This window comes from Delphinapterus leucas, chromosome 14, assembly GCF_059928025.1.
Source record: "Delphinapterus leucas isolate spDelLeu-1000000601 "Yukka" chromosome 14, BTC_Dleu_Yukka2, whole genome shotgun sequence".
Classification (NCBI taxonomy): Eukaryota; Metazoa; Chordata; class Mammalia; order Artiodactyla; family Monodontidae; genus Delphinapterus; species Delphinapterus leucas.
The window spans coordinates 46,546,757-46,572,549 of NC_143142.1; the positions used below are offsets into that span (position 1 = coordinate 46,546,757).

Consider the following 25,793-nt stretch of genomic DNA (forward strand, 5'->3'; position numbering starts at 1 on the left):
CTCTCGAATAAAAAAAAGAAACCAAATTTGACAGAAATGCAAAGGAACTCAAAGAACATCTCTGGCTGAACTCTGGGGGAAATCCAAATTTCCAACGTTTTCCAAGCTAAGCACATATTCGACCTCATCCGCAGCTATTAAAAACACACATTCTGAAAATGAGAGAGCTTTCTTTTCCTCTCACCTTTGGTGAATAGCAAAAGGCAAATTCTAAGGGTCCTCTTCTTTATTATGTGCATTTCCTTTAAGTGCTTCGCTGATTTCAAGAGTAGCCCAGCTCCACCGGGACAGACTTACAGTGACTCAAGCCCTCTAATCCGGTTCAGAATGACCAGAGCCCACAGGCAGCTGACTGGGGGATGTGATCAGAGAACCCTCGCACCCCCAACTCACTTGGACTAACCCGAAATTCATGTACTGAGAGATTGCTGTACGCCAAGCATTCCTTTAGATGCTTTGAACCTAAATAAGATCCAGTGCCTGCGTATAAAGCGCTCACATTCTTTTAAGAAGATAACTATGTCAACGTGATTTGACAAGGGCTATGGCCCAAGGCACCATACCTTGGCAGGAGAGTGGGAAAGAGGGAGTAGCAAACAGCCTGGAGAAGTCAGAGAGGGACTCAGAATAAGTTGCACTTGTTTGAAATTTGACTCTTAGCCATTTATCTGGTAGAAAAGGAGGAGGTATTCTAAGTAAGGAGAGCAGAGATTGCAAGAGTAGGCCAAGGGAAAGAGCTTGATAAATTGAGAGAACAGATGGGGGATTAGAATATTGGATCGTAGTGGGTATTGAGGTGCACTAGGTTGTGCTACCGTAACAAACAACCCCAAATCTCTGTGCCTGAACACAAAGTTTATTTCTCATGAGTGCAAAGTCCAATGCAGAAGTTCATGTTCTGGTGACCCTCCACATGGAGGTGGCTTTCCTCCACATGGTGACTCAGGGCCCCAGTTTGATTTATTTTGTGGCTTCAAGGGACACCTAGTCAGCAGGCTGGAGGAAGAAATTATGGTATTAGCTGCCTCTGCACTGAAGTGTCACACATGATTCTCCCTGACATTTCACAGGCCAGAACTAGTCACACGGTCCCATTCAGATGCACTGAGCAATATGGTCCCCAGCTGAGAGTCATTTCCCAGAACAACTCTACAGTCTGGAAAAAAGCACTAATCTGTGTTGGTCAACAACCATCTCTGTCACAGTAGGGTTGGGAGTGGCGGGAAATGAGGCTGGAGTGGAGGCTGATGGCCCTGATGTCACCCTGATTTGGGGCTTCTACCCTCCAGAACTGAGAGAACCATGTGTCTCTGCCTTCATATGGCTGCCTTCTTACTGGATTATAATCTCATCTTTTATTTTTTAAATATACATTTTATTGTGGTAAAAAACACATACAATTTATCATCTTAACCATTTTTAAGTGTTCAGTTTGTAGTGCTAAGTATTCTCACATTATTGTGAAACAGATCTCCAGAACTTTTTCATCTTGCAAATCTGAAACTCTATACCCATTAAACAACAACTCCCCTTTGCCCCCTCCACATGGCCCCTGGGGACTACCATTCTGTCTTCTGTGTCTATGAATTTGACTACTTTAGATCCTCATATAAGTAGAATCAAACAGTATTTGTCTTTTTGTGACAAGTGTGACCTCATTTTAACCAATTACATCTCCCATGACCCCATTTCAAAATAAAATCACATTCTGAGGTACTGGAGGTTAGGACTTAAACATATATTTTGAGGGAGGACACAATTTAACTCATAACACTTGTCTTTCATGACACTGACACTTTTGAACAGTACTGATATCCGTTATTTTGGAGAACCACCCTCAGTCTGGACTCACCTGGCATTTTTTCAGGATTGGACTGAAATTATTGTTTTTGGTAAGAATACCACAGAAGTGATATCAGTGTTCATCTGAGTGCGTTATAGTTAGGAATTGATGTTGTCAATACGTCATATTCTATGCCCCGTTTTTGATCAACAGAAAGTCAGCACGTATTGTGCTGGTGTGGGTGGGAAGGAAATATCTCATAGCAGCAAGAAAGAGGAGACAGAGAGGAAGAACCCTGGAACCTGGAAACACAGCCATGACGTTGTTGTTGTAGCTTTATAGGCCGGTGATGAAAACAAGATTCAACAAATGGAGAGAAGACAGTGTGTCAGTACTCTCCAGCCCCAATCCACCCGGAACACGTGTGTAGCTGAACCAGTTGGACTTACTACTCATCCCGGCAAGAGAGAACACACAACACTCTCACTAAGACAGTATTAGACAGACCCTATCACAGGGTTTGGGCTTTGCTTGGGTGGCTTGGGGGAGAGTCTAAGAAAGTGGGACTCCGCTCTCTAGACTGGACGCCATCAGAAAGTGGGGACAATTCTATGACTGAGATCTCAACAGTTCATCTGTAGGGAAGGCAGACCAGAGCAGACACAAAGCTGTGACTGGTAAAGCAGAAATAGTTTCTCCTTTTAGTGAAAAGGGAGGTTTGGGATTTTGTGGGTTTCAGCGATTTCTCTTTTTTCTTGCTTTGTCGTGGTCTTAGACCGACATTGTTTGATGTTCTGTGAGACTGTCGTATCCAACAGAGCAACGATGGCCCAAACTAGCTTGTAATAAACTTGAGGCCAGTTCCCGAATGCCAGCAGCTGCTTTCCCACCCTCTTCCTCAATGTCTATAGAGCTGTTGAGAACAAAAAATCAGAAAATAGTGGTGATAGCTTTGCTGTGAAAGGGGAGAGAATTAGAGGAGTCCATGAAGTTTTAGGCATCAATCGGTCCTGGCCAGCAGATTAAACGGACCACCCAGTCACTGAGCTCGGGAATGTGGGCAGAGGGCAGATTTGTAGTCAGCGATGGGTGAGTTCAATTTTAGCCACAGTGAGCTTGAAGTCATCAAGCCAGTTTTCAATCTCATACCTTGGAAGTCAGCATTGTGTGTACACATACAGGCAGAGAACAAAACTCACTAATATTAAAATACCTCCTGAAACATTTGGATAGCACCTGCCAAACAAAGAAATTTAGGGTGTTTATGCCTTAACCTGTATTTTGTTCACAAAGGTGACACTTCTAAGAACTTTTATTTCTCACCCAAACCCTCAGTCTTATGACCATTCCTTCCTTTTACTTCTCATTTCAGAGAACACAACACTCCCACCCCTGCTTCAGCCCCACGACTTTTTCCTGCCTTTCAAAATGGAAATAAGCTCAGAATCAATTCCATTTTCCTAGCTTCCCATTCCCTGTGGGTTAGGACTGCCCCAGTTAATTTAAAGCCAAGGCAGATGGTAATTCATCTTTGGCAATCAGTGCAAATGCTGAAGGTCTGTTCCGGAATCACTGTCAGCCAGCAAGGAGAGAGGGGTTACCTGCAGCTGCTTAAACAAACACTGAGATGTGGAGCTTCCCCAGGGGCTCAGCAGTCACCCACCCACTGCCGCTGCCACTAATGTCACTCCCCGGGAGGCTGAAGGTTGGGAAACTGCGTATACGGCAGGAATGCAACGGTGGGCTTGGGAGAGAACACTGGGGCTGGAACAAGCCCTGGCAGCTGCCCAAATGAGGACTCACGCTGAGCTGAGTGGACACCACTCGACAGCCTTCCTCAGGAGAGTGATTTGGAAAATACCCTGGAATATATTTCCAAGTATGTGGAGGACAGTCCCTAGCACATAGTCAGTGCTCAGTAAACATTTGCCAAAGGAATGAATGGAAAGGGTGGATCCGGGTAGGCAAATAGTTCTCATCTGAGCCCTTAAAGTCCCTGGGGTTTTACCAGGGTGTTTTTCCCTCTCATATAGACGTGTGAGAAATGGCACCATGGAATGGACCAGTTTGCTGGGAAACACTAAAAGACTACCAGCTCCTGGGAGTAACCTCGTTCAAATATTCAGTTTCAGGATCTGCATGCTTGGATTGATTTCAAGAACTCAGTCACCGAGAATGTCTACCATAAAATCAGTCAATTTAAAATGTCCCATTGGGGGCCTGGCTAGCTCAGTTGGTATAGCGTGAGACTCTTAAAGTTGCCACTGCCTAGGCCCAGGGCCAAAAGAAAAAAGGGTTCCTTTACTCAAAACTACAACTAAAGCCTACTGAGTGGATTTTGCCTCATTGTCTTGAAAGGCAGAGAAGCTCTGCTATTCCAGGCCTCCCCACAGAGTAGCAGCATGGGATGGGGGTCCTGCCTGGGGCCGACACTGCAGGGGGGTCGGAGCCCTGCATGGAAGTTGGGGCCTTGACAGGAGTCAAGACCCTTCCTGTCTGGACTTCCTCTGTGCAGATGCAAATACCAGAAGCCTACCAGAAGATTCCGAAAGGTGGGGTAAGGCAGACCAACTGCCCAAGGACACAGAGACTCGAGGAACAACCCAGCCATGAGTCCCGGGAGTTCTTTTCTTGCCTCTTTGATATCCCAGCCTGGGTGCTAGAGAGGTCAGCAACCAGAAATGTCCATAACTGACCCAAAGAGAAAAAGCCCCTCAAGAAATGCCTGCTCTCCACATCCTGAGAACCTAGAAGGGTGCAGACCAGCAGGCACCGTTCAACCATACTGTCTATTCTCCAGAAGGGCACCCTAAGAATAGCCAGGGCCTTTCCCACCCCCACTGAGGAGCAGTGGTGGCCAAACCCTATCGCCCCACCCACTCCCCGCCCCCATCTCCTCTGTGGTGTTGAGCCTGTGGGTGGAACTCTGGGAACTCCCCTCGTTTATGTGGCCTGAGACTTTTGCCCCTTTTTCTGTTGGGTTTCCAAGTAGGTTATAAGATAGACAGAGGAAAAGAGGTGAGGTTGGCTCCCATGAGAAGCCCTTGGCGAGCATCTCCCTTACTTGGCTCTAGCCTCCTTGGGGGAAGGAACCGGGTCTTAAGTCACTCTCACGCCACCAGAACAGCCCAGTGCCTGAGACACAGCAGGTGCTTAATAAATGCCCTATAATATTGGGGTTGGAGAGACTAGAGACCAGCCTGCCAGAAGCTGCTAGACAGGCTGAAAGACTGCATAATTATCCTATACAAAATGACATTTATACAAGGTCAAGGGATAATGGAATAATGTGGGGCAAATCTGGTTACCCATAGTGACCCTGTTCTGCCTGAACGAAAGCACTCATGGGATTTCACTAAGACTCCAGGGAAACTAACAGCCACCATGATGTTTCCTGATTCTAACAATGGTGGTGGTAGAAGAAGAAAGGAGAAGAGCAGGTGAAGGAATGGAAGAAGGGGAGGAAGGACTGTGTAAAAGGAGTTGAATCCTTGGAAATGAACTAAATATGCTTTAAAAACCACCTCAGATGGAAATGATGTCCCAGAGGTAAATGAACACCTTCTCCTTGATAAATCAAGCAGGTGTTTTCAGGATCTGCTCTCAAACTCTTTCATCACAGTATCTGTGCCTTGTGACAACATTTATTTTGCGGTATCATTCTTAAAATATGACGCAAGACAATTGGCATGAAAGAAAAACTTGTCACTCTAAAGCCGAAAACTGACTTAATATAAGCCAAGCTTCTGCTCAAGAGTCCAGCACTGTGCTAAGTGCTCTATTAGAATTAGCTGCTTTAACCATCCGAACAATCCTCAGGTAGTTCCCATCGTCCTCCACTGAGAGACCAAGAAATTGAGGACCACAGAGGTTTAAAATTTTGCTCTAATTTCACAGCCAATAATAGGGAATCTGTGAATTCAAACTCAGATCAGTCTGCTCCAGAGCCTTTGCTTATAACTACCACCTTCCACACAGTTCTACTAAGGATTAACCGCAAATACTCAAGGTCTGTTGCAGAAAAGCACTGATCTCAACTATCCTTCTGAAGTGTAGTGTTTCCAGCTGAGAAATATTCTGCACGGGGAGAAAAGCTGCTCCTTCAGGATGCTCTGTTGGCTCTTTAATATTGCATGAGTGAAATATAAAACTGAGTTTGCAGAGGGCACAAAGGAGCAGCTCATTTGATAGGATGTGGGTTTTCAGGTGTTTCCACGCTCAGTTTTACACACAGAGGACAGTAAACTCCTTGAGGGTAGGCAATGTCTGATGCTTCTTGGAGATCCTCCAGAGCACAGACTTCAACTAATGGAGTTGGGAAGATTAAATTAACAATGGAATTCAGGCCCACCAAAATATGTTGTAGGAGTGTGCTGAGAAAAATACAAGTTTTATTTTTCAACCCATATATTTTTCTTTTAATTGTAGTATAATTTTGAGTGATATAGCACTATCTTTTCTGAAGTCACTTAAATCAATAGCAATAGAGTACTCCTTAATAAACGCCTTTTCTAAATAAAACAATTTTGGTCCAGGATATCTCCACAGCCTTAAATCCATACAAGGAGAAACTTTTTTTTTCTTTTGCATCTTTACGAAACGATGGGTGTTTAATCATATCATTATGCTGTACACCTTAAACTCAGACAGTGCTGTATGTCAATTATATCTCAATAAAACTGGAAGAAAAAAATAAAGACAACAAAAAAATTATAAAACCATTAAATTAAGTTGGCATGACTCATCAGAAGATACATTAATACCATAGGTAGGCACCTGGGGCAGACTAAGAGAACTCCGTTTTATGGCTTTGCATGACTACATGATTATGACTTAATGATTGGCTTTATTTGTGATATATAGTGGACAATATTCTGGTAGCTCGTACTACACATGCAGATTAATAATACTGAGAATTCATCACACAAATAATTAAAGTTGATAAAAGTCATAATCTCACCATCTAGTCCCAAACGCAAATCTAGTCTTGAGGTATTTTTGAGATTTGACTGTTTGCCTTAAAGATATTCAGACTCCTAATACCTGAAAAACAAGAAGGGAATTGCCCACAACACACCAGCTTAGTTTACTGAAGTTGTGCAGGGAGAAGAAAGTTATGCTAAAAATGACTTCTTAAATATTCATTTTGATACAGTAGATTACTAATTGCATTGAAGAAAAATATTTAAATGTCACGGTGTCCCCTCTGAGGTCCAAGCTATGAGGTGATCTCTAAATGTATTTAACAGACACTGTTGCAAAGGCATATGTGATCACCTTATACTCATGGTGTAATCCTAGTGCAACCAAGGTATTCACCAGCAATTCACCTGGAATTCAGGAAGACAAACACAACAAAGCCCCAGATAACCCAAAAAAAGTTCCCGAGAGAAAATAATTACATCATCACACCAGGTCTTTAGAACATTATATTTCATAAAAGACAATGATAAAAAAGTACAAACATTTCCATGAGAAGCAAAAAAAAAAAGAAAAAAAATGAGAGTACAAGAAATTACTAGCATTTATTTCAGTGCATTTATATAGAAGCCTTTCAGGTCTTAATAAATAAAATAATCTTAAGTACACTTCCTTTTTCTGATAAACTCTATGACCATTTTAGTTCTCTCATTGGCATATTTGCAAATAAAAGATAATAAATCTAGAGTACCAGTATTTGTCTGAAAAGTACACAACGAAATACAGCAGAGATAAGCAAAGGCCAAATAAAATGACACAAAGTCTGGTTTCACGTGTACAGAGCTTCCAAAAGAAGAATATTGTATTGGATATTTTCCCATTTTGTTTTAAAATGGATATCAACCTCTTGGCTGGGAAAGGAGAATAAGCAAGCTTTAATACATACTTTTGTATTTACATAATATTGCAAATAAGCTTTTCTTACTGAACACCTTTTCACAAAATACAAACAGAAATTTATAATTAGAGTTAAAAAAATATTCATTAAACCCCAGTTTTGGCAAAGACTTAAATGACCATCTCCACTGTGAATGAGACATAATGTTACAGCAAATGTGTACACTTTTTCCTTTTCTTTTCTACAAACAGGCCCATTAATCATTACTACTTTCTCTAGTTGAAAGGCACTATATAAGTTTCCCAGTAGGGCCATAAGGAGCTCATAACTATGTCCACATATATACGTTTCTTGACTTTGAGACTAAGAAATACAACACATAAGTTATCAGAGGATGTTTTCATAATTTTAGAAAGGTTTCAACTTGCTTGACTTGATTTGTTTAGAAATGAAATATTTTTTCTGTAGACATACCTAGCATTGCAACTGATAGAGTAGGTAATCAATACATGTTCACTAATAAATCAACCAAACTATAAAGATAGTTTGCATTTGCAATCTATTTGTTAATTTTTATGGAATACAGTTATTTTTATACAATGAAGATAGCTGGGCAAAGCTATGTCACTTATATGCAAACATATAAAAGTTACTATTTATAGGCATCAATTTGAGGTCTGCACTTAAAAAGAAAATAAAAACAAACAAAAGACAAAAAGCAAACTACTGAGATGGCTTTCAAAGGATGACACACCGTATTCAAAACGGAAAATAGCGGAATATTCATGGCCCACTCCTAAAACAAAAATTACTACTAGACTTAATCCAAGAAAATAAGACAAATACTAGTAGAACGGAGTTCTCTTGAAACTATAAAAATGTGTATCAAAATGAGAAGATTCCAAAATGTGGGCAGCTCCATATTAAAAATATGTTTTCCTAATAAGACTCAGAAACAGCCCTAATTTCCCCCATGACTAAAATATTTAAGTATTATTGGGTTAATTATGCTCCTATGTCCCTAGTATCTTGTTAGTGATCAACAAATGTTAACTTTCCCAACCTACTTTCTTTCATTTCGTCAAATTAAAAAATTACATTGGCTATGAGAGACAGAAAGTGAATAGATACACAGTTTAAGAACAAATACCTTGCTTTTCAGAAGGTTTGATTTTTCATTATTCTGAGTTACCAGCAAAGAAATGAAAAACAAATATTTTGGAAATATTTCTAAGAAATAAATGCAGAAAAATTCTGCTTGGTATCATAACCGAGAGCTACCAGTTTTCTCAAAGTGTAAGAATTTCAGTTATTTTATGATTTGGTTTGTGGTCATTTGTGTTACTAGTATTTGCCATAGAAAATGACAACTTCAAAATTAAATTTACAACCTGAGAGATAAATAACCATATTTCTGTGTTAGATGAATAATCCATTTCTATTGTTCCTCATGTTGTTGAAGATTCACTTTATAGAGATTTAATTTTTTGTTTTAAATTTGTGAAAATATCTTAAGATATTTTAAAGAATCTTTGGTTAGCCATAGTTGATAATTTTCAAAGTAAAGACACTGTTTGGTTTTGCTATGAAAATGTCATCCGAATTTAAGAGTAAGTAATATACTTGATGTCAGGTAGAGAAACCTGTTTTTAGAGAAGTGTCTTATTAACACCAATGCATTTAAATAACTGATAATGTATTTTAATATAATTCTATTAATTTATGCTTTTGTGAGGAAATTAACACCAGAGATGTGATATCTTAAAGGTGAAAAAAATACATGTAGTTTGAATGAAACTGGCCAACATTAAAAAGGATCCCTTCCAAACTTGAAATCCTATGAGTCTAATAATCAAACAAAATTTGTTTTTATCTACTAAGCATTTATCTTCATAAAAATAGAACAATTAATTTCTTACCTAATAGTATAATTCATTTGTATATTATAAATACTACTGGGTTTTCCATAACTCAATCTTTTACAAAACTGTTTTGCTTTTTTTAAATGAAGATTTTTTTTTTTGGCTCTTCTGAACTAGAAATAATAAAAGCGCTGCTTACTATGAATTCAAAAAAAATACAGTGTACAACCACACGCAACCTTGGGAACATTTTTTGAGGCACAAAATCCCTGACACTTACACCAGAGGTACATGAGAGACGTTTAACATAAAGAGGTCCTTTATATCATGTCACATCATAACTTTTAAGATTTTCTTGGTAATAATACTCATGCAATATACACAAACAATATGGTTGCGGTTTAGCAAAATCCGATGAGATTGCAAGCAAGGCGAAAAAAAGAGGTAATCCTCCGTAGGAAGAAAAGCTAAGTCCCTTCTTCTTACCCTTTAAAACCCTAAGGAAGCTGTGACTTCGTCCACACAAAAAGCTGACGGTATAAAGCTCAAAACTAGTATAACAGTGTACTGTATTAGCTGGCTGTCAATTACTGACAGTTCCGTCATTTCACACAAGGTTAACCTTTGTTTAGTGACATAAATTTACATTGTTTTATTCCATGCAAATAAAAAAATGTTTATAAAAGTCCCATAAAGGCATAACCCATTACATGCAAAACTGCCAACACATCTTGTTTCTCAACAATTTGAACACATTAATTTATATCACATATGTACAAAATATGTTTAAATGGAAATAAAGCATTCTCTTGAATTAAACTATAGATTTTAGTATAAAAATTTTCTCTTTGTAGGGAGCTCTCTTGACTGCCAGACTTAAGCAACAGCATCTGGTCTCTGCAGTGCTCGCCATGGGGTGTGTCTCAGGATAGAGGATGGGTGGGTGGAAGAAGGGTGACTGTATACAATCCCACAAGTAAACACTGAGAACACAGGCTCTTCTTCTCACCACCCAGGGCACTGTGACACATCCATTCACTGACCTCCATTAAGAGTGCACTCCAAGTTCCCGATCCAGCATTGTGGTCTATCTTGCCGTGAGAGCTACTTCTTTTAATAGTCTTCAATTGGAGCTAACTCTGGCATGAGGTTTACAGATATATTTGTATACAACCTATCAACCAGTATTTTTGGCGTATATACTAAATTGTTCAACCCATCGATGTACTGGCGCTCTTTTGAGTATCTTAGTAATTTATACCTATAGCATTAGAGAAAAAAATTAAAAGTAACAGAAACATGTTTGAAAAGAAAAATTGATGAGGAATACGCTCAAGGTCATTCTTATCATTAAACCACTTAAAGCTCTTTAAAATTTTTGGTTCTTACGCATAATTAAAAATCTTTCTAGACCATTATTCTAAATTAACATTTTTACTAGTCTTAAAATGCTACCTGAAAAAAAGTTATTTTGCACTCTTACACATTAGATATCCTTAAGAAATAAAATGCATTACGCTTTATGTTAAGGAAACATTTTTACATAAATAATTAACTGGGCTCTTTAATATTACATGAATACATATATGTGTGTGTATGTAGGTATATGTATATGTATATCTCTTCAAAACAAGCACAAAATGCTCTACTTTTATAAACAAAAATGATATCGACAGAAAATCCCCTTCAGAAGTTTTCTGTGGGGAGTGCAATGCATTTTTTATAAATCTTTCATAATTAAATAATTTTGAAACCTTGATATCTAAAGATGATATTAAACTTACCGTCCTAAGAACTGGACTTCACCTCGATGGTGATGAGGGATAGACTTGTATTTTCCCAGGTCCCCTTCTGGTCTTGTTACATTATATCCAGCATAGTGAACCCTACAACACAACATACAGAAATGAAAATACATTAAGAAATAAAATCTAACATAAAAATAGATTATGTGAGTTCAATTTAAAATGCAAAAGAATGCTCTAATGTACACGCTGTCAGTAATTTCAAAAGGATACTACTCTCAATAAAAAAGGGAGAAACGCAACGCAGGATTTAGGAACCTCAAAAATTTTCCACCCCAAAGAATCCTTTCCTGGAATAGAAAAGTATAGTTTACTTAATAGAAAGGAAATTTATAGAAATTCCATTATTAAGCAATTTGTACCTCAACATACCTATTCCAGAGGTCATCATCTTCTCCTCCCCATCCCCAGAAGGCATTAGGAAAACCATTGATCTTTCTGAACTGTTCCACTGTCAGTCCACTTACACCGCCAAAAAACTCTTTATAAGGAAGACTAAAAAAGAAAGCAGAATATAGCATTCTAAAAATGAAATCAAAACTGTTTGCCACATGAAATCGAGTTTTCAGTCTTTTACATGCTTTGCAAAATATACCCCTACTTCCATATAAACAATTATGTTGATTAAATCATATTCTGGGAAAAGTAAAGTACATCAAGAAACAAAACATCTTTACACTCTAGTGAAACAAGTACATCTAACTGTGTTACGCAAAACACTTGTGGTAACTGAAATTTAATATTGAGTATTGTTACTTTATAAGACTCAAAACCTAGGGTTCAAAAATGGTCTACTTTCACACCAAAACTAGACTTGATCAATAGCTGCTAAGGCAATGTTAGATGTTACTAATTTCCTAAATTAATTGATCTTAATTTATTAAATACATTATTTATCATATAGACTAGGATAAATATAAATTAGTAAAAACAAGTCTTGCATTTAATTTTGAAAAAACTACCTGCCTATTCCTGTAATGATCTTCTCTCTTTGGACTACACTCCCAAAATATTCATGGATATTTACAAATATATTTATTTTTAATGCACTAATAGTTAGAAGAATGACAATTTTTTGAGATGTAACTGACCCTGTATTAGTTTCAGGTGTACAACATAATGATTTGATATATGTATATATTGCAAAAACGATTACCACAATGTGTCTGGTTAACATCCATCACCATGCATAGCTACTTTTTTCTCATGATGAGAGCTTTCAAGAGCTATTCTCTTAGCAACTCTCAAGTATACAGTACAGTATTTGTTACCTAGAGTCACCTCATTATACATTACATCCCAGGACTTGTCTTATAACTAGAATTTTGTACCTGTTGATCCCCTTCATCCACCCCCAACCCCTGCCTCTGGCAACCAAAATCTGTTCTCTTTATCTACAAGTTCGGGTTTTTTTTTTTTTTCGATTCTGCATATAAGTGAGATCATACAGTACTTGCCTTTCTCTGAGAAATGACTATATTTTTAAATCTGGATTTTATTTTCCTTACCTTTCTCTAACTCATCCTCCATGGAATCTGTCAAAGTTGTTTGTTTAGAAACAGACAGGTTTTCTGATGTTGAGGCAGCATCCCTAGACTTGCAGTCCTGAATAAATTCCTGTGGCCCTAAATGTGCTACTGGGGAGCCACGTGCCAGAGCCCCTGAATGGACGAGGCCAATGTGGAGGAACAGCAGAGAAAACACGACCACACGCAGCCTCTGAAAATCACACTGAGGGAAGTCTGGCCAGGACTAAAGCAAAGCTGCCTCAGAGGAAGAGAGAGGGCAGATTTCACTTTTTTGTTGGAAGGACTCTGGATTCACTCTCTGCAGGGAGGAAGTGCTGTGTGCCAGCGGGGACCTTGTGTGGCCACAGAAGATGAGAGAGGCAGCTCCCAGAGAGAACTCCAGGCTGCAGGACAAAGCAATCCTGGTCCCACACCGGGCCAGAGGCACCCCAAGACAGTAACAGCAATACTGACCCCAAAGTCTACCACGGTGTCCCAGGGTACCTCACGAGGCTTGCACTGGGGAACTTAGATTCTAGTTATGATACCAGTTGGGGTCCAATAGGGCCAATAAGCTCTCATGGCACCACTGTGTTTCCCAAATCAGTTGCATTATGCTTGCCCAGGCTAGTGGTTTGGGAGAAACCTGAAATCAGTAGATAGGTAAAGATGGATAAGTGTGTGTGTGTGTGTGTGTGTTCACTGACATGTATAAATTGCCAAGCACGTTAATTCCATTTAGTGTTCTGCTTAAAAGCAGAAACAATCAACTGCACTATACCCAGAATAGAAAAAGATTAGATAAAATGAAGGTGTAATAGATAAAGAACAGAAAACGGAAGCCTGGCAAACACAAATCTAGTAGTGTTTACCTGACACTGTCCAAAGGGAGAGAGACACTGCTCTGGGGACCTGAGCTTTCTGGTCAGCAGCCTTCACGGCGTGGGCACCACTGTGGGCAGGGACACCTCATCACACTTCAGCCCATGCACTGTCCGGCCTGTTCCCTGCTCTGCTGCCATTCTCTCTAATTTCTATTCCAACTTCCAAGATACCCTATGCACCCTGGGATTAGTCTAGGTAGATATGAGTATTTTACTGATTAGAAATTAATATTTTCAAATAAAAAATTAATTTAGAATCCCTAGTTTATATGACATTTATGATATCTTTTAGTAAAAATCAATTATGCTAAATTTAATTTGACTCTAGTGGGCTGACTAAAATTGAGTTTCTAGAAGTGCTAAGAATCAGATCCTGAACCTGGATGACCTTCCCAAGGTAACACCAGACTTGGCTTTCAGATACTATGGTAATAAGGAAAAGGTTTTCTAATGATTAACAACCAGTCTAAAAAAAGACAAAAAACAAAAAAAAGGCACTCTTCCTGTTTCAGTGCTAATTCACCTGGTCTCATCACTGAGACTTTTTGCTTCTCTAACTCGACAGGTGAGGCAGCAGGCAAAACAGTGATGAAGGCAACACCTCCCCTGCTCCAGGCTATTTTCTCTCCTCCCCACTTCCATGAGTCAATGAAAACTGTGATCTCTTTCCCAAATTAGACCTTTAATGTCAATTTAAGTCACTGTCACAGCTCCGATGACAGTATCATTTCAAGGCATCTCCAGTCAGAGAACGAAAAAATGTTTCTTCTTATTAAAGGCAGGTCAAGAATCCATAGCTTAGGAAGAAGAAAATATACTGCAGAAGAGCGGGCCTTCACTGCACAGGAACAACCCTGGGGGAGGGAAGAGAGGGGAGCCAACCTGTGCTGTGCTCCTACCTGGGGCAGCCCAGCGCCTGGGATCTCGCAGAACCCGTGGATGGGCTCTAGTGCTCCCTGAACAAGGAAACCAATGTTCAGAGATCCAAGTCCTAAGATGCAAATCCAAGCCCTCTAACTGCTAAGCGTGAAAATCAGAAGTTAGGTCCACATTTCCTTGACCGTAGAAACCAGGCTCTATTTCCCACCACCCCACGCTGAAACCTGTGTGTGAGGAAGCGACTGGATGGACCACAAGCGACCCTACACCCCGGCTCCCTGCGAGGAAGGGCTGGAGTTAAAGATACTCTCTAGGCTCTTGAGCCCTCTCAGATCTAGGCACATAACGCTGCTACCATTTCAATGATATGATTTTGCAGGTGTGCTGCAAAAGAAGAGTGTACATTACTTACATATACATGTATTTATCCAGCTTGGCTGCAAAGTGACGTGGCATTTCTCCACATCCGTAATAGTTTCGGTCATTTTCAGGTAGATGATCCACATCGTGGAAGATTACACAGTCCCAGACACTGTCTTTCATGGCCTCTTTGAAGCCCACATTGAAGAGCATTGCACGGTTAAAAGGCTGTGTGCCAGTCTTCACAAAGAGAAAAACAGAAATGTACTCAGGCTTTGCCATGACTTCTTTCTATGCCTTTATAACTTGTTGAATCATGGTCAAATGCTAATAATAAATACACACAAACCAAACGGATAAAATAATAAACATGTTTCAGGATTTTCAAATATACTATTTAAATTATTACATAATTTTATACTTTGGTAACACACAAGAAAACACCGTTATTGTAAGGGCCACTGGTAGATCATCAACTTTATATAATGATATAATTCATGTTTCTGTTTTACTTCAAATGTATCAGGATATAGATTATTTATGACCAGGAAAAAAAATAAAGCCATTGAAAATAATATAGGTTGTATTTTTTAGCAAAGTTTCCATATGGTGCCCAGACTAAAAGAAGCAGGAAACAAAGTGGCTCAAGAAGCAGTAACCCTTCTCTTACTTAACAAGGCCAGGGAGGGCTAACTTTGCATTACTAATGCTTGTAATAGAGACAAAGGCATTCTCAGAGACAAAAACAATTGGAACTTATTACACAAAACCCAATTTCCTTTATTATAACCATTTTCCTTTATTACTAGGGAAAATAAAGTGTCCAGACAACAATTTCTATTCTTATTATGCTTGTTTATGATAAAGACCAAGAGCATCTGAAGGGACCAAAGAAAGTGGGAACTTATTACACAGAACCCAGCTTCCTATATAATGACCACTTCCCTTTACTTACGAGGAAAATTATATTAAGGTGCATTGGCAATAAACGGTTTCATGCTACAGCTAAAGAAAATTAAAGAGCAATTTACCTATGCCTTGGCAGTATTTCTCAAAATCATTTCCAAAACATAAAACAAAAAATGATTATGAAAGAAGTGAATGAGATGCACAATGCAGTCATCACCAGAGTGAGCCCTCAAAAGTGAAAAATAACTAATTTTTAGTCCTGGGTCCTGCACTAACTTGAGGTAATAGAAATCACTTTACTTTTTACAGCTTTTCCTCACCAATGAAATGGAGAGAATAAAAAGGAAAGGCAGTTAAATTATAATATTATTACTGGTACATCACCAGTTTGAACAAATGACTTTCCTTTAAGATTTAAAAAACTGTTTTTATTAAATGTGGACATAATACTTAATGGCTTATAATAAAAATAAGAAGTTTTATGTCTAACCCACCTTCATCTTCCAAAAGCAATACATTTACACACCTCTAGTAGTTTATTCTGGTACTTATCTCCTCATTTCAAGGTAATGAAAGTTTTGATATCCCCTTGCCTCATTAACTTTTTAGACACTACTGATTTCTTACCATGGTCATTGAGGATTTATACCCCCCCATTCACTGTCCCTCTATCCATTCTCCCAACAGAGTTATGTCATAATTTTTTGTTAAGTCAATGGTATTTGCATTATTATGACTGTATATATATGACTGTTGAGTAAATTATGATTCTGTTTTCTTTCTCAAACTGAGATTCATAACTGTCTTCTGTTTTCTTACTTTTCTATATAACTAGTATTACTTTGTACAAAAGCCCCAGCAGGCATGCCCTGTATTTTTTAATAACTGATGCAATCATTGAAACACATCAAACCATTTATCGATTCCTCCTCCACCCGCCCCCCAAGCCCAACTCCAGCTGCCACGGCCCTTGCGTCTTGCTCCAGTCTTGACTGGTCTGACCATGTGCAACTATCATCCTGGGCCTCCTCTTCATTCCCTACATCATCAGTGTCCTTTACTTGGCTCTCTCAATTTGCTGAGGAACATCCTTCAGCAGCTTCCTATCTCAGGATCCACGGGAGAAAAAAAAAAAAATTATATATATATATATATATATATATATATATCTACATATATACACACACACATGGATATTATATATATATATATATTTTAGCCAATGAATGACTGAAAATGCCATCAATCTACCCTCACACTTGATTGATATTCCGACTGGGTAAAAAATTCTACGTAAGAATTACTTTCCCCGGGGCTTCCCTGATGGCGCAGTGGTTGGGAGTCCACCTGCCAATGTGGGTTTGTGCCCCAGTCCGGGAGGATCCCACATGCCACGGAGCGTCTGGGCCCGTGAGCCATGGCCACTGGGCCTGCGCGTCTGGAGCCTGTGCTCCGCGGCGGGAGAGGCCACAACAGTGAAAGGCCCGCGTACCGGGAAAAAAAAAAAAAGAATTACTTTCCCCTAGAATTTTAACGGCATGTGGCTCCACAATCTTCTAGGTATCAGCACTGCTGAGAAGGTTCATATGATTCTGATACATAATCACTGGTAATTTTTCCTACAGAACCTTTTTGATACCTTCCCTTTTTAATTTGCATTCTAAAGTTTCAAAATAATATGCTTTAAAGCTCTATATTTTATTCATGTGTACATGTGGACCCCTTTAATCTGAAGACTCATGTCTTTGCTTCTGGAAAATATTCTTATATTATTTCTTTGGTCATTTTACTCCACCCCAACCCCGTTTTTTTCCTGCTATATTTTTTCAGAACTCTGATTAGCAAGTGTATTTGTTATCTACTGATGTGTAACAAATCACAGCAAAACTAGTGGCTAATAAAACCACAGTCATTTATTATGCTCAAAGCACCTGTGATAGGAAATTCTGACAGCACAGCAAAGATCCCTGATCACTGCTCCATGATGTCTGGGCGTCAGCTGGCAGATCCACTTCCAAGAGGACTCAGTCACACAGCCAGCAAGATGACGCTGGCAAGTCAGTTCTTCTCCACAGGGTTGCTTGAGTGTCCTCATGACATGGCAGCTGGCTTCCCCAAGAGCAAGTGATCCAACAGACCAAAGCAGAAGCGGCAATGTCTTTTATGACCTAGCTTCAAAAATCACACACTGTCACCCTGCAGTGTGGTTGTCCACACAAGTCAGCCCTTATTCGTTGTGGCAGGAGACCATACAAAGAGGCAAGGATCCTTGGGGACCACCTTGGAGGTGGTTAGCCCTGTGAGGCATTGATACTTCTTAATTTCTCCTGCTTTGGTTCTAGTTTAAGAGTTATCTTCTTAAGTTTATCTTCCAGCCATTCTATTGAAAGTTTTGTTTTACTTATCACATTTTCTTTTATGATAACTTTCTTATTCTGATTGTTCTTTATGGTGTTTTCATTTCACAGATGCATTATCTTTCCTTCACTCTCTGTGGACAGTGATTATGAGTTTTTATTACTGTTCATTTCATTTTTTAAAAAAATGTTCTCTGTTCCCTCCACTGTCTATATTTTCTATAATCCCTTTTGTTGGATTGGTTTTGTCTCCTTTTGTGGGAACCCTTCGCCACCCATTCACAGTTGAGAGCAAGGCACTAAAAAGCTGAGGGGAACCTCCACATACGTATGTGAGATTGTGGCACAGCACTCTTGGCTGCACACACACCACACACGCACACGCATGTGCACGAGCAAATCCCTAAGCCAAACTGAAACAGAAACAGAAGCCCCAACCCTCCTCGCCAGCGCTCTGTGTGCCATAGCTCAGAAAACGGCGACACCCTCCTTCAAGACAAAAACCCTGCATCCTGGTTGACCATTCTCCGTTGCTCACAACGTACGTCCACTTCAACAGCAAATAATCTGACTTCTAAACCCAATGTAGCCCAAACCCAGCCACTGCTCACCTCCCTCCAACACCACCGCAGCCCGAGTCAGCGGCAGAAGCTCCCACTCAGTCTACTCTCCGCACCGTCATCTTCTCCAAAGACCGTTAGATCACGCCATTCCTCTACTCAGAAGCCTCCAGCACCTTCTCACCTTCCGCGGGACAACCCAAGTCCTCCCCCAGGTTCTTTTTTTTTTGCGGTACGCGGGCCTCTCACTGTTGTGGCGGAGCACAGGGTCCAGACGCGCAGGCTCAGCGGCCATGGCTCACGGGCCCAGCCGCTCCGCGGCACGTGGGACCTTCCCGGACCGGGACACGAGCCCGTGTCCCCTGCATCGGCAGGCGGGACTCTCAACCACTGTGCCACCAGGGAAGCCCCTCCCCCAGGTTCTTCATTACCTGCGTCTATCCCGCCTATGATTTCCTGCCTCACGTCTTTCTTCACTTGTCGCTCCAGCAACACTGACCACTTTGCACAAACACACCATGCGCTCTCCTGCCCTGCCTGGAACACACATCCCCGAACGTCAGCATGGGCTGCTCCTTTGTTCAGGGCCGCTCCCGCCTCACCTCCTCCAAGAGCCTTCCGTAAAGACTCTGAAGGAAAGAGCACACCTCCCTGCCCCTACCGCTCTCTCTGCCCCGACTCTTAGCTCCGGGCACCACCTGACATACCACATGATTATTTACTGCCCTCCTTCCCTCACAAGAACAAGAGGCCTCACCTGGCTTGTCCCCTGCTGTCTCCCCTTTGTTGAATGAATGAAAGCGGGCTTCATGGAGGTGATCAAGTGAGGAACTGGCCTCTTCCTCTGGACACTTCCCAACATTAGACCAGGCATCGTCTCCCTGCGGCTAAGCTACTTCTCTAGTGAAGAGGCCACTCACGCCCTGCCTCAGTTGAAGGGGTTGGGGGGATTCACACCGAACGACTGGCTTCAAACAGTCAGACAAGGAGAAGGACAGAGGGCGCTTGGGGTCCGCAGGCAACCCGACTCAAGGCCTCTGCTCTGAGGTGCCAGAGTTCGGCTGCGTCAGCACCGGCAGGACCCGCGCTGGTTTCTCCACGGAGAAACTTTTCATTTTCTACAAGATACAACAGAGTAATCACCTGGCAGCACAAGCCAACTTAAGAAACTAGGGATCTGACTGTTCTGCAATCAAACTTTTAAACAATCCCTTAGTTTAGCCCAGTGCTTCAGTTCGTCTTTCAAGGGCTGAGATGTGCAGGGGGGCTTTGTCCAGCAGACTAACTCAATTCTTGTCACCATCCCCCTTGACAGCACGTGGGTCTGAGCCCCCTGTGCTGGGCTAAGGGAGGGCGTGTCCATGCTCCACCTGCCTCTTGACTCCCAGAAGTGGGCTGAAATCGCTCAACTACTTCCATCTCTTTGTCTTTATAGTTTAATAACTCATTAAAAGTTTTTTTCTTTCATTCATTTTAGGAGTCTGGAAAGGAAAAGAGGGAAATATGTTGTACCCCCTTCTATATTTAACTGGGAGTTCTGAGCTGCTCGTCAAAGGCTTAGCCCTTCTGGCACCAGTCCAGCAGGAAAATGACTCTTCTATTTCATATGTGGTAAAGATGTTACTAGCTCAAAACCACAACACACTATCAAACATACAGGCCTGAATTAATATTGATCAAGGCTAAGATTCAGACTTAAGACGTTTATAAAATATGGACCTTAGCTGCTCTGCAGACTTCTTCATCACATACACAAAATAATTCAATGGTGTGGACTCGCAGGAGAAAATGCCTTTAAAAACAGAGGCAGGGCTTCCCTGGTGGCGGAGTGGATGAGAGTCCGCCTGCCGATGCAGGGGACACAGGTTCATGCCCCAGTCCGGGAAGATCCCACATGCCGCGGAGCGGCTGGGCCCGTGAGCCATGGCCGCTGGGCCTGCACGCCCGGAGCCTGTGCTCCGCAACGGGAGAGGCCACAGCAGTGAGAGGCCCACGTACCGCCAAAAAAAAAAAAAAAGAAATACTATATAGCCATCAGTGACAAAATTCAGCAAGGACCCTAGTGTTTGGGAAGTGGGCTTGGGGACAGACCAAGGAAGAAATCCATGATGACACCTTAAGTACAAAAGCAGGTGATGACAGAAGTAGAAAAACACAGAAGTACAGAAAATATCTCCAAAGGGTTTAAATAAGTCTGAAAGAAACTGTACATACGGAATACTGATATTAAAGTATTTACAGAGAAAAAAAATAGCTGATAATATGAATAATTATATATATATATTTCAGTTTAATAGGTAAGACATTAGATGATTTAAAATGATAGGAACACATCAACTGATAAAAGGATTAACAAAATGTGGTACACACAATTAACAGGCTCAATCCAAAATGGAATTTTACCCAAATATAAAACCAAGGATTAACCTTAAACTACACACTTTTAATCACACAGTATCTAAGAGTTTACTACGTTCTAGTATACCTAGTTACCATTTTGAAAAATATTCTCACCTGTTCAATGACATAAAAGGCAAATTCCAGCCGCTGTTTTTGGAGCATTGGAATCAGATGCAAGAAAAAAATTGGAAGATGTTCATGGCGATTACGGAAAGGAATGAGAACTGCCACCTTTAAAACAAAAGAGTCACATATGTAAATAAATACAGCAGCAAGCCCTAGAGGTAAAAGATAAAAACTGACCCTTGAGATTCTCTTACTCATGAGTTTTCTCACCAGAGATCCAACAATGGGCAAAAACAGACAAGGTCCTTGCCTTTGTGCCATTTAAGCTCTTGTGAACCTGGAGAGGTATAAATGGGCTCTGAAGGCCGTTCTAGGGACTGTGGTCCTTATCCTATGGAAACCATGAAAGTCGTGGAAAGATTTTAAAAGTGATAAAATCAGCTTTGGTGATGGCAAACACTACTATGAAGAGCAGTGTAAAGCAGATTGGAGAAAACCAAAAGTGGGCTCAGGGAGCTGGTTAGAGATTAATGCAAAGTCAAGACAAGAGGTAATGGTAGCCTGAACAGAGGCCGGGTAGAGGACAAGAAGAGAAGTGCATGAATTTTTGAAACATTGAAGAGGTAAATGAACAGGATTTGTTCCTGGAATGGATATAAGGAGTGAGGGAGAGGGATGTGTCCAGACTGATTTCTAGGTTTTAAAGTAGATCATAAATAATAAGTTTGTGGGTTTTAAATTGAATTTAAAAGAGATTCCACCTGAATATCTAGTATCGAACATGGCTCACCTGGTCTAGAGATATTTTTGAAAAATATAACAGATATATCATGGAATATAAATGAAGTTTGATAATTATATTAATATAATATTTTTCATCTAATCAAAATGCACAATTAAATTTTTGATACACTGCATGTTTATTTCAGTGGTAGGGTAATACTCAGTTTAAAAATGATAATAAAATTATGTTAAAATGTTAAGCTCAACAAAAAAGATAAGGTAAACAAGCACGAGCATCAGAGAAATTCATCCCTTAAATAAACCAAAGAAATGTGTATCTTATGTAATCAAAAAAAAAAAAAACACGTTTACGGGAATTAAAATGGTTTCTCAGTAGACCAATGCTTCTTCTAATAAGAAAAAAAATGATCAAGACTCTCAAAATCAAGACTAAAAATCACTGTTTACAAAGTGTGCTACTATAATATGGGAATAAATGAAAAATGATCAATCATCACTTACTCAAGTCCTCTTTCCTGGATCCAAACTTCACCATACAAGTCAAGTGACCCTACAATTCAGATTTTGCCCTTGAAAAAGCTAAAATGTTTTCTAACCATTGCTTTTCTTAGCAATTTCTGAGCTTAGCTAGCCTTATTATAATTGTGAATTTTCTAAAAACTGAAATTAAAACAAATAAGTTTTCTACAGATTATAAATTCTAAAATCAGAAGACCTAAATAGGCATTTCTCTAAAGAAGACATACAGATGGCCAACAGGCACATAAAAAGATGTTCAACATCACTAATTATTAGAGAAATGCAAATCAAAACTACAGTGAGGTATCACCTCACACCAGTCAGAAGAGCCATGATCAAAAAGTTTACAAATAACAAATGCTTGAGAGGGTGTGGAGAAAAGGGACCCCTCCTACACTGTTGGTGGGAATGGAAATTGGTGCAGCCACTATGGAAAACAGTATGGAGGTTCCTTAAAACACTAAAAATGAGCTACCACACGATCCTGCAATCCCATTCCTGGGTATATATCTGGAAAAGATGAAAACTCTAATTCAAAAAGATACGTGCACCCCAATGTTCATAGCAGCACTATTTACAATAACCAAGACATGGAAGCAACCTAAGTGTCTGTCAACAGATGAATGGATAAAGAAGATGTGGCATATATACACAATTGAATATTAGCCATAGAAAAGAATGAAATATTTGCCATTTGCAGCAACACGGATGGACCTAGAGATTATCATACTAAGTGAAGTAAATCATACAGACAGATATTATATGATATTACTTATATGTGGAATCTAAAAAATGATATAAATGAATCTATATACAAAATAGAAACAGGCTCACAGATGTAGAAAAGAAACTTATGGTTACCAAAGGGGAAAGGGGAGTAGAGGGATAAATTAGGAGTATGGGATTAACAGATTCACACTACTATATATAAAATAGACAAGAAACAAGGATTTACTGTATAGCGCAGGGCACTATATTCAGTATCTTTTAATAACCTATAATGGAAAAGAATCTGAAAAGGAATATATATATATATTCACTTTGCTGTACATCTGAATGAATCACTTTGCTATATACCTGAAACTAACATAATGCTGTAAATCAACTATAGTCCAATTAAAAAATGCCAAAAAAATTATAAATTCCAAAATCATTAGATTTTCAAAGAACATAAGAATCAAAATATGTCTAATAACAATGTCTATGTGTCATTCTATATTTTGGATTTTTAAATACAGCCTAATAAACTGGTTAAACAGAAAATTACGTAACAACATTAAACATGGGACTTATTAAAATTTCAACTATACCAAATAAATTTTACTGATGAATGAATAAATGTAAATAATTGACAATGCATAGCTTTAGGATCTGATCCTACTTGTAAAATCAGGACATGACATTAGATGTAGTCAACAGAAAATAGTAACATTTACCTGTGTATTTTACATTACCAGGATCATACATGAGAGAAATTTTTAAATTATTAAAATAGTTTTATTTTAAAAGAGAACAATACATGGTTTCATAAAATTGAAGACATCTAAACTAAAAACTCCACCACTAATTTTCCCTTAATGATGATGAGATAGTGGAAAAGAGAAAGAGACAATGGCTGTTCTGAGGCTGATATTTTCATGTCTACATTGATTCACATTTGGTAAGTGGTAGGAACCAAAGGGGCTCTGGTGCCTCTGCCAGCCCCACGCTGGGTCCCATTCTTCTTTGGTTTGCTCCATAAGGTGGCTCGTGGCTTATGAGCCTGAGGACCACGAGGCTACAGAACAATACGGAACCCACATCTAAGAGTCCCTCCTGGGCTTCCCTGGTGGCGCGGTGGTTGGGGGTCCGCCTGCCAATGCAGGGGACACGGGTTCGTGCCCCGGTCCGGGAAGATCCCACATGCCGCGGAGCGGCTGGGCCCATGAGCCATGGCCGCTGAGCCTGCGCGTCCGGAGCCTGCGCTCCGCAATGGGAGAGGCCACAACAGTGACAGGCCCACGTACTGCAAAAAAAAAAAAAAAAAAAAAAAGAGTCCCTCCTGTACCCCACACAATGGCCACAGTTGGTGCTGAGCACTCCCTTATGACTGAGGAGACTTGCTGACAGACCTCAGTATCCATTGTTGGCATCTCCACAGAATTCCCAAATCTATACAACTCCCAAAGCAGTTCCGGAACTCTTAGGATAGGAAACTGCTATGAAAGTGAAAGGAGAAAAAGGAGTTAGATGGCAAGTACAAATCCCTACCACTGACCTTATCTGAAATATATCAGTGTGATAACTTCTAGCAAAATTAGGGTCGAGCTTGCTCTTCTTGGTTTTGAATTTGGCCACAAGTTGGCTGCCTATGATGTAAATGGGCTATAAAAGCAGTTAAGACGCATTATAGATATTTAAGGAAAGACGCTATTAAAAAGCTGCAGAGTCCATATTAAAGACAGCCCATATTAAACACAATGAGGCTGAGTAATCAGTTGAACATCTAAGGATAAACAAAGGTTGTCATGGCCCCTAATACAGTAATTTCTTCAATAAAACATTTAAAATATTGAGCTGATTTCTCCTTAATATTATATGGAAACTGAGAGTATTATAAGAGAAAGAAAATGACCAGTGTCACGGCAAGTTCAAAGAAGCTGAACTGTCGTTTTTACAACAAATGCATGTCCACATATTAATGAGACAGTTATCAAAGGTTTTGAATATGCCTAAAGTTTTTATTAAAACAAAGCTAAATAGCATCTAAAAATTCATTTGGCACGTCCCTTCCTTTAGCTGTGGAATGTCACTGTCAACAGTTTACAATTTATTGTCTAGGAAGAGAAGATCTCAGTAATCTGTGGTAATTTATCTCAAGGTTTAATAGCCTTTGTTTCAGGACATTCTTTCTTACAGGTGTCCTAATCTGCTGTTGGAGCCACTCTCCTGTTGAAGCATCTCCACTGGAGATAGAACTAAACATCTGGTCATTACCTTCGGAAAAACAAGAGTCATCTTCATGAATCTCTCCTCACCACCTCTTGTTCAAGCAGAATTATCCACACGCACTTTGCTCCCACTTTAAAACCACTAATCTTACTGAATTTATGCACCTATTTTTCATCCTTGCTCATTTTCTCCTACACTCACCATGAAGCGATTAGCAAGAAAAATGTTGACTACATAAATTTTCCCCACCAAGATTTTGTCCTAGTTTCAAACTTCAAGCACACTACCGCTACGATGTCCCTAAATGACATGGCTTCTGACTTGCCTACCTTTCAGGGTGCACTAGCTGTCTGCCACTGACTAAGACAGAACAGAGTAGAAGCTGCCAAGCCTTCATTCTCCTGCAGT

At 39.9% G+C, this 25,793-nt stretch overlaps 1 protein-coding gene across 2 annotated transcripts in view; it reads right to left on the reverse strand.

The window, feature by feature from the left end:
• Positions 1-7,194: 7,194 nt before the first annotated feature.
• Positions 7,195-25,793, reverse strand: part of B4GALT6 (beta-1,4-galactosyltransferase 6) — a 64,687-nt gene continuing 46,088 nt past the window's right edge. For both annotated transcript variants that reach the window (XM_022586901.3, XM_089895046.1), the window contains 5 exons: positions 21,240-21,356; positions 14,952-15,139; positions 11,641-11,763; positions 11,248-11,349; positions 7,195-10,724 (listed from right to left, as the gene is read on the reverse strand). In XM_022586901.3, the coding sequence (XP_022442609.1) occupies positions 10,577-10,724; positions 11,248-11,349; positions 11,641-11,763; positions 14,952-15,139; positions 21,240-21,356 (678 nt within the window). In that variant the 3' untranslated portion in view covers positions 7,195-10,576. The remainder of the gene's footprint in view (positions 10,725-11,247; positions 11,350-11,640; positions 11,764-14,951; positions 15,140-21,239; positions 21,357-25,793) is intronic.